At 41.9% G+C, this 9,531-nt stretch overlaps 2 protein-coding genes across 4 annotated transcripts in view; both read right to left on the bottom strand.

Annotated features, from left to right (window-relative positions):
* Positions 1–516: 516 nt before the first annotated feature.
* Positions 517–1,572, bottom strand: LOC108977226 (putative uncharacterized protein DDB_G0277255). The gene is made up of 2 exons (XM_018946824.1): positions 1,087–1,572; positions 517–1,044 (listed from the first exon to the last, which is right to left on the bottom strand). The coding sequence occupies exons 1-2, from the start codon at positions 1,570–1,572 to the stop codon at positions 517–519; spliced, it is 1,014 nt and encodes a 337-aa protein (XP_018802369.1).
* Positions 1,573–1,705: 133 nt separating this feature from the next.
* Positions 1,706–9,531, bottom strand: part of LOC108977233 (protein scalloped) — a 67,655-nt gene continuing 59,829 nt past the window's right edge. Inside the window, exons 5-11 of one of the 3 annotated variants that reach the window (XM_018946829.1) lie at positions 4,713–5,414; positions 3,780–3,820; positions 3,526–3,718; positions 3,399–3,461; positions 2,232–2,392; positions 1,928–2,162; positions 1,706–1,836 (exon numbers count right to left, since the gene is read on the bottom strand). In XM_018946829.1, the coding sequence (XP_018802374.1) occupies positions 1,723–1,836; positions 1,928–2,162; positions 2,232–2,392; positions 3,399–3,461; positions 3,526–3,718; positions 3,780–3,820; positions 4,713–5,414 (1,509 nt within the window). In that variant the 3' untranslated portion in view covers positions 1,706–1,722. The remainder of the gene's footprint in view (positions 1,837–1,927; positions 2,163–2,231; positions 2,393–3,398; positions 3,462–3,525; positions 3,719–3,779; positions 3,821–4,712; positions 5,415–9,531) is intronic. The other 2 variants (XM_018946830.1, XM_018946831.1) reach the window with 2 other exon arrangements.

Raw genomic sequence — 9,531 nt, 5'->3', positions numbered from 1 at the left:
TTTTATTATTATTTTTTATTACTGTTTGCCTTATTGCATTGCGTCAGTAAAATATTTGTTGTTTTTGTTACTTGTATTGCATTTGTGTTTAGAAAGAGACATAAAACCAAGTAAATAAAGAAATTCAACACATAAAAACATTGCTTGTATTTCTTTGAGATCATAAAAATGTACATGTGTGTATATGTATGTGTGTGCCGATGCAAGTACAACAACTTTTTGCTTGCTTGACAGCGCCGTGGGCAGAGGGGTGAGCCGAATAGCAAGGACAAACCTAAGCTTCGAATTTTTTTTAAAGATATGTCTTCAAGAGTTGTCTTACTGGAACCGAATTGTCTTGAATAAAAAAAAAACTTTAAACTTTTTATAAGAATTTAGACATAACCAAACTTTCTTAAGTCCGTCATCTTCACATCGCGCAGCTCACCCCTTTATCAACGAATACCGCGTCGTCAACAAGCAAAAGCGAACGCAACAATCATACAAAAAAATCTTTAAGATTACAACAACAACCAATTAATTACGCTCACAACCATCCGCGATACCAACACCGCTGCCCTCCACCACGCTGACACTCCCCGCCGCGGCGGCCGCCATAACCGCTGCGACATTCGCATGCCGCAACATCAAATCGCTCTCCGATGCCGCCTTACCGATGCTGCTCAAATTCAGCACCGACGCATTGTCGGACGCCGACGTTGCTGCATACTCTTGTGCGGACAATTTGAGAAACTGTTCATAAGCCGTTAGGCGCGAGCTCGACGCCGCTAGTGGCGGTTCGTCGCCGCTCAACGCCTCCATGCTGCTGGTAGCGCACGAGCTGGCGTGGAATACTTTGCTAGCCATTACAGCGGCGCTGCTGCTATACGGCGGTGGTGGCGGACGCTCGTTTAGCAAACTACTGCCGCTGCCGAGCGTGTGCGTGAGCGCCCCAATACCGCCGCGACTGCTGGATATGACGTCGGCGGCTGCTCCGCTGGCAGTGGCACTCATGCTGCTCAAGCTGCCGAGTCTTTGTAAATGTTGCTGCTGGTGCTGCTGTTGCTGTTGTTGCTGGTGATGGTGTTGTTGCGCATGCGCATGTGCTTGATGCTGTTGTTGTTGCATGTCGAGCGTCGCCAACGTCGAATGTGGATGTGCCACAATGTTGGTTGCGGCTGTAGCGCCGTACAGCTCTTCGTTTGATTGTCGATGATGATGTTGTTGTTGTAGAACAGTTGGTGTGGCTTCCAAAGCAGCGCTGCTCATTGGACTCGGCGATGTTGGCGATTGCTTGATGTGCGTAATGGCCGATGTGCCAACCGCTGAGACACTCAAATCGCTGCCGCCGCCACCGCCGCCCCCAATGCCAACACCGCTGCTGCTCACGTTCTGGCAATCGCTGAGACTGCCGAGATAACGTGCACTATTGTTGTTGTTGCTGCYGCTACTTGTGTTGTTGCTGTTGTTGATTGCGTTGCCGCCAACGTTGCCGCTGGTGCTATCGACATTGTCGTGCGTGTCCTTTGTTGTTGCCGCCGATGTGAGCGCCAAGCCGCGCACACTGGCGCCGCCTATTGAACCGTCGTCCATGGCCGCCGCTAAGGCGCCACCACTGCCGTGACGTTCGCCATCGCCACACTTGCTTACGCCTCCTACGCTTTCTCCTACACCGCCAATGCCGCTGCTACTACTACTATTGAATTCACTGTGTGTGGTTAGATTGGGCAGTTGCAGTTCATGCTATTCCTTTATCAATCGGTAGATGTGATGTGTGGCGCCGCTGTTCTGTTCCGCCACCTCGAACACGTACGCTATGCAGAGCAGGGTCTCTTGTGTGTCTCGCGCTTGCATCACCTGCATACAGGCAACGGAAAGCACGAGAGAGAAATGGAGAGCGCGCTTTAGATAAATTTCTTCACATTCAGAGTTCGTTGAATCTACTCACCTGCAGTATTGTAAAGTTCTCCAGAACACTGTTCATCATATATCGTTCGGGTAGGTCCTTCAATTTCTGTATGAAGTTGATCATATATTCGCACATCGGTGACCGATGTATGCGATATACGAAACGACCATTCTCCAAGCGTGAGTATTCCGTTTCCACTTTCTCAACCACCTGCTTGCCGAAAGAGCAGACTTTTGTCGAACAGACGAGCACAACATTTTCGTTACTCTCATATCTAAAGCGCACGTAAAAAGATCGCAGGGTTCAATAAAATTTCAAAAGCAATATATTTTGGTATACTTACTGACTCGTAACGCCATAAAAATCACCCGTCTCTCTGCCGGTATTCAAGTCTGCCCAACATTTTACCAAGTAGAAAGCGTTCTGTGGACCCTTTTCGTAGAGATCTTTGAGACCACCTGATTTCTCAGGGAATTTATCGGAGATTTGTCGGATGTCAACAGTCTGTGGAGAGAAAATGTTTTGTTTAATTGAGTATCATAACCCCTTAATTTCAGGACTTTGTATAGTGGAGAAGCATATTAGCAGCCCACAGCAGTTTAGAAGACACAGTTGAAAGTGAAAGTAATCTTAACTTATTTGTAATAGGCTTAACGCGTTTTTTGTACGGATTGATGATCTGTTGTATTGAAGTTTTAGGTACCACAATGGATCGGTCTTTTTAGCTGTCCATTTGAGACCCCTGTTAGGATCGACCTTTCAACCCAACCCTAACTTGACATCCATTTAAAATATTAACTCAGAAACTCTCTTGGAGTTTGGTCAGTCCAGCAGGAACTTTCAATTATAGTAACAGAATCAAAACTGCACTTTTGGGAGAAGGTTATATAAGCTCGAACCGAAAGTGTCCGCAATTAATATTTTCTCAAGAAGTGTCCGCTCGGTAGTGTTCTCCAAAATTATTTAGGAATGACGTCATTTTAAAAATCTGTTAGTACGTGTCTTGAAAAATGGGTACCAGGTCTCATTATACCGAGTTAAAAAAAATGGGCTCAGATGTACTGAAGGAAGGCACTTTTCACTATCTTGTACTTTGGATGACTACGGATAATACACCTAAACATAATTTAGTGACTGATAGATATCACTACGATAGCAGCTCAGTGATACAAGTCCAGAGCTTAAGAGCTCTGGGCGCAACAACCACTAAAAAATAGCAAGCTCCGTGGAATCACAGGGAACTGTCTAACTAATGAGCTGGCAAAGGCCTTATACTGGGTTGGAAATGGTTAGGATAACTCATGTCTACTTATGACTCAACACTTACGAATATGCCTAAGGTGAGCTTGTTGAGTGCTTGTCAACAAGCAGCACATCGTCAGAACCTTCTGTTACAGAAAGGTCTGTTCAAGAGTCACTCCAAGAGCTCTTTCACAGTAGTTCAAGGATGACGTCTCGACTGACATCACTTAACACAAACTAAACTTTACAAATATTTCTAAGCACTTACCTCAAGTAGCGGATCGGAGAAGGACGGTTTGCCGCCGAGTTGCACGAACAAATGCCGGTGATACTGCAAATAAGAGAAAAATCATATTTATATTTTTCAAAGTAATACGGCACGGCTTTGGACTCACGATTTCCTCTCTTTGTATCTCCATGAATGCTGAGAACTCGAGCAAGCGAAATTTGTGCGTCGCAATCGCTCTGCCCTCCCACGGCAGTTGTGCGGGCGGAAGACCTGCTTCGATGTCACCAGACACAGCTGTCGATGGTTTGCCGGCGGGATAGGGGGGTTGTGCGAATGGCTTAATGCTGTAATCGTAAAAACTGCGGTCAATGCAAACAATTTCAATGTCTCAGCTACAAAAATTTATTCAAGATAACTTACTCTTGTGAGGTGCTGGGCTGCAAACCGGGCTGCCAGAATTGCTGTGGGCGCAACAGAAGAAGTAGAAAGGAGAGAAAAATTGCATGTGAGTATATATTTTATTCGATTACTAATAAATATATGTATGTAGATATGCATGTATATAGGTACAACGGTAGATTATGTACAATACTTAAATTGAAATGAAAATACATATGAACAAAATGAGCCAGCGAAAAGCAAGGTTTATATGAAGAGCCAACAAAATTTAGGGTTATGCGTTTGTGATGAGAGAGAGAGAGCACTTAGCTTGTTGTTGTTGCTTATTGGTTTTAGCATTTGAGAGAGTAAAAGTACACATAATATAAATCACAATTGCTGATTACATGGAGATGATTACGCGATTTCGCTGTATGTACAGTAACAGGCATTTTGGCGACCCCCAACCAATTTGAAGAATTCTTTTTTGTCGACTTTTAAACATTTTACTTTTTTCTCAATTATTTTGCACTTTTCGGCTGCCGGCACTGCTGATGAGATGAAGCGTATGATGATTTGCATTAGCATATGGGCCGCCAGGGGGGCTACGAGTCGAAATGCGTATGATATATGCACCATAACCTAAAAACATACAAATGAGTGATGGCTTTGTGCCTAATGGAGTTACCAACGGGTCTTTATGCGCGCATACATATGCAAAAAAATACATCTACACACACACACACATACACATATATATATATGGGTATATAGGGTTATGAAGCGCACAACGTGTATGATTTATTTACAACGCAACGAGTAGCGAGTTAGCGGTACATTATAGCGATGCCTATTATTTGCTATGCTTCCAGTTTTGGTTTTTTTTTTTTTACAGAGATGAGCATAAAATGTAGCCGAGTTCGTTAGAAGAGCTTGGCATTTACACATGTACTATGAAGATATGAAGTGTCTTACGCCCGGATACATCGGTGGATGATGGAGTGGCGTGTGCGCATGCGTATGTGCGGCGTGTGGCACACCCGTCACCGTTGCTGGCGTTGTCGCTGTCGTCGTCGTCGCCGCCGCTGTTCCTGCCGTACTATGATGCACCTGTGCCGCGGCTGCTGCCGCCACCACCGCCGCATGTTGTTGCTGCAAATAGAGGGTGCCCGCTGAGGTGACCTGCGGTAAATGCGGATGCGTGGGCAGATGTGCGCTAGTGCTGTGCGGATGCGGGTGTTGCGGGTGGTGGTGCGCATGGTGCTGGTGGTGGTGGTGGTGGTGGTGGCTATGGTGGTGTTGGCTAAGATGGTTGAGGTGGTGATGCTGATGGAGGTGATGTGTGTGTGTATGCGGCGAATGTAGGTGTGTGTACGCATGCGCCGCCGCTACAGCTGCAGCAGCTGCTGTTGCCGATGAGGACGCAGAGGTTGCTGATGTGGCTGCAGGCGCAGGCAGTGCTGGGGAGAGTGGTGGCGCTGCGCCGTGCGTTGGCTGATGCAAGCCAGCTGCGTTGAAGGCCGCCGCCGAAGCGGCATATGCGAGATTTTTCGCCGCTTGCGCCGATACGATTTGTGAGCTGGTCATGCCGCTCATAGCCTGCAGTGCTTTCTCCTTTTCGCTGAGCAAGTGTAGCGAATGGGCGTGGCCGTTTATGCCGCCAATGCCGTTGGGTTCCTGAAAAATATTCAAAAATGGAAGGAGAAAGAAAGGTGGTGCTCGATGAGGCGTGTGTTGGGCAAATGCATTGAAAAATTGCTTGTATACATAGGTATTGTGTAACGCAGTGGCTAAGATCTTACGGGGTCGCTGAATATACTGAAATCGAATTCGCAAAACTTATTGACTTGGCGTTGATGACGAGAGTGATGAGTTCGTTGATGAGTTTGAGATGAATGATGACTTTCGATGATAGTTGTACGACCGTGCTTTAATAAATGAAAGTCTCAGTATTCTATAGCCTTTACTGTTAAAAAAAATCTTGCCTTTTCTTTAATAAATTCACTTTTACACTTTTTGTGTCCTTGCCGCGAGCTACTTTGAATGTGTGCATGGCATGCGTGCCACAACAAACAGCGCCTAGCTTACCTCCACCGTCGGGCATCTCTTTGTGGTTGCTAGTAGCACAGAAGCTAATAAATAATAGAGAAAAATAAAAGCAACCGCATACATCTTTGTATGCACATCCCTGCATTCTTGCTTTCATCCTTGCACTCAACGACAATGAGCGAGGGGACACACAAGCACGCAGCATCTAAGCCCATGCTATGCCACTACAAAGTGACCCAGAAAACGTTGAGGAATTTCGTATGACAAAAAATGGAGAAAAAGAATTAAAGGGATCACATAAAACGCATTTCCACATATTGCAGCGCTAGTCAAGCAAAAGCGTCAAGAAAGAATATAATATACTTGCGTCAGTGTCCTTCATTGTATAATAAAGCAAAATAGTTGTGGGTTGACAAAGGATTCTTTCGGGGAAGTTTAAAAAATATACTTAAATAAAAAATCCTTCAAAGGGATTTTAAAAATGAAAAGCAGTAAGGAATATTCTTCAATTGCCTTATTCTTCTTTGTATTTAGTATTTGAAACCAAGACTGGCCGCTTTGCATCAAGGTAAAAATTACTTTTATCAGTTGGATGATTGAAAAAGATGATTTAAACCCTAATAAATATTGCTGACAGGTTCTACTAGACCCCAAAGATTAGTCGGATGATTGAAAAAGCTGATTTAAATCCTGATAAAAATGTTATCTAGATATTTCTCTAGCCCTTAGATGATTGAGAAAGCTGATAAATATTGCTGACAGGTTCTACTAGACCCCAAAGATTAGTCGGATGATTGAAAAGGCTGATTTAAATCCTGATAAAAATGTTATCTAGATATTTCTCTAGCCCTTAGATGACTGAGAAAGCTGATAAAGATTACTGACATATTCCAATAAGCCTCAAAGATTAGTCGGATGATTGAAAAAGCTGATTTAAATCCTGATAAAGGTTATCTACAGATACCTCTTGCCGTTAGATGACTGAGAAAGCTAATAAAGATTGCTGACACGTTCTACTAGGTCTTAAAGATCAGTCGGCTGACTGAGAAAGCAGATTCAAATACTGGTAGACATGTCTCACTAGACCCTAAAATTCAGTCGGGTAACAGCAAAATCTCACTCAAAGACACTTCAATAGTTGCTGACATCTTGTGATTTTTTAACGACAAATAAAGATGTAACATATAATATGGACCGAACTCATTTCTCTTCAAAATGTGTTCCATGATAAGCGTAGGTGCTTCAGATTAACTGTGACCAGTGTGGAATCAGAGCTGTCCATTTTGGGCCTTCGACCGACCTTAACGGATGCTTCAACAATAGATCTAACAAGAATGATAAAACAACATGACAGCTACTAATCACGAACACTTTTGGGCTTTTAGTTGATTGGTTCAGGAGGATCAATCATAGAGTTTCAAAACTGTCTATAAGGCTCGAAAAATATCAATCATAGAGTTTCAAAACTGTCTATAAGACTGGGAACGAGCGATGAACCAAGAATTGTTTCATAATTTAAAGGAAATAAAATCGTTTTTAAGCCATCCAAAATAATGAAATGATCGATAAGGGTTCATCATGATCGCTTTTTGGCTTTTAATTGTTCGGCTCTGGAAGATCAATCATGGAGTTTCAAAATAGTCTTTAAGACCGATGCAAGCCATCAACCAAAAATTGTTTCACGATTTAAAGTGAAGAAAATTATGCAGAATAATGAAGTGATCGATAAGAGCTCATAAAGTCGTGATTTGGCATACGGCATTTCCTCTTTGTTTCAAGATAAATCACGAAGTTTCAAAACTATATCCATATAAGAACGGAACAAGTGATGGATTGAGGATTATTACGCAATTTAGCGGAAACAAAATCATTTTTAACCATCCAAAGCTTTAAAGTATTCGTTCCAGCGCCATACAATTGTGGCTAGGTATACATTGACTTTAGTTGAGTTCCATAGGTCAAAAATAAAACGCGATGTCAACATTTTTCGTCAACTGAAGAAACTTTTAAATCATAGATTTTGAGGAATTTGTATACGGATGTTTTAAAACTGGATTTTAATATTATTAACTATCAGTTAAACTCCCAGGTAACCTATAGTGAACTTATAACATAAAATTATCATAAAAGCTTGTAACCTGAGCTTTTTTAAGTCTGAAAAAGTGTTATAATTATTGCATAACGCAAACCTAACTATTACAATTCCGGCAAGCTCAATAAACCCGTATATTTTTCTGCTTCCGGCTCAGTATGCAATTGCGCATAATTCGACATAAATTTACTCATGAAGAAGTATTTTGCATGAAGTGTTTCGAATAAAAATTTTAACCAACGAAAAATCGGCTTTTCACCTTTATAATATTTATAGAAAAGCGTATATATTATAGGTGCTCTTTGACGCTTATTCTATTTCTCTTACACTCGGTCGCTTGTGCGCTCGCTTCTTCCACTTGACTGTCACACAAAACGAGCGGCCAGGCGATTCTTCGGTCACTTTAACCCACTTTTGAGATCCTTTTAGTTTCACAAAGCCTTTACAACTGGACCATTAAACACCGTTTTGCGAAAGGTAAGCAGCGTAGAGTAAGAACTATACTACATTTTGCTGATGGCAGAGGAAGAAGCAGAGGCAGCAAACGGTGGCGGCCTTTACAACATTTCACTTTGTGTGCGCCAGTTTTTGTTTGTAGCATTTTGAGTGTAAAAGTAGATTTTATTTGTTAAGTACAATTTTCATTATAAAATACATAAGTATTTGTTGCTTATGTTGTTTTTGTTGTGCTATTTGTTGTTTGTTTACTATTTGCACGCCATCATTATAAATGCAAAAGTTGTTGAAAAAATTCCAACTTTGAGCCTTTTGCCTCACGGCTTTTGTTTCAGCACAGCAAAAAGGCATTTTCACATTACAGTTATTTTGAAAAAGTCATTTTGCCATATGCGCTTTGCTTCCTCTTCCTCATCCACCGGCACTTGTTTTCTATGTTCGTGCATTTTCTCTTTCTTGACTTTTGTTGCCACACAGTCGGACAAATGTAGTTGCCGTTTGCTTTTGTTTTTGTCATTTTGCTTGCTCGCTTTTGATGCTTTGACCTTTTGACACAATGTGTGGGCCATAAAATACCAAAGGAATAAGGCGAAAAACAAGCGCACAGTGGAAGAAAACAAAGCACAAAGGCAAAATGGAAAAGCCGTAAAGAGTTAAAGTGTACAATGCGGCTGGCCGAGCTTAATGCAGATGTCAGCGTGGTGGGCGTGGCATGAGAGGTAGAGTTGCTGCCCAAAAGCACCGTTATAGTGTCAGTTTGAGGTTAAGCAGTGAGAAAATATATAAACAGTTGGTATTTATAAGAATGTCCCCACTGCAACCGAGGAGTTGACTTGAGAGAGCGGCGTTATTATAAAATATTAATATTAAATAAAAAAAAAACTGGCAACAGCATTGAAAAACAGTAAAAAATAAGAAATATAAAAATGTTAAAAAATATGGCAACTCCCATCGGCATACGAAGAGCGCTGATGCAATAAAACACCGTCTTAAAGAGAAAAATTAAAAGTATAAAAAAATAAAGGAAGAGTATGGCAACTCTCATCGGTATACGACGAGGTCGAGGCATTACAAAACCGGTTAAAGTAAAAAATTAAAAACATAAAAAAGTAAATAAAATATATGGCAACTCCCATCGGTATACGAAGAGATGTGATGTATTAAAATACCACTTTAAAATAAAAAATTAAATATATA

The sequence above is a fragment of the Bactrocera latifrons genome, unplaced genomic scaffold (genome assembly GCF_001853355.1).
Source record: "Bactrocera latifrons isolate USDA-ARS-PBARC rearing strain unplaced genomic scaffold, ASM185335v1 scaffold_86, whole genome shotgun sequence".
Lineage (NCBI taxonomy): Eukaryota > Metazoa > Arthropoda > Insecta > Diptera > Tephritidae > Bactrocera > Bactrocera latifrons.
Note: the sequence above shows the minus strand (reverse complement) of the source record. Positions and strands in the feature narration are given on the sequence as shown.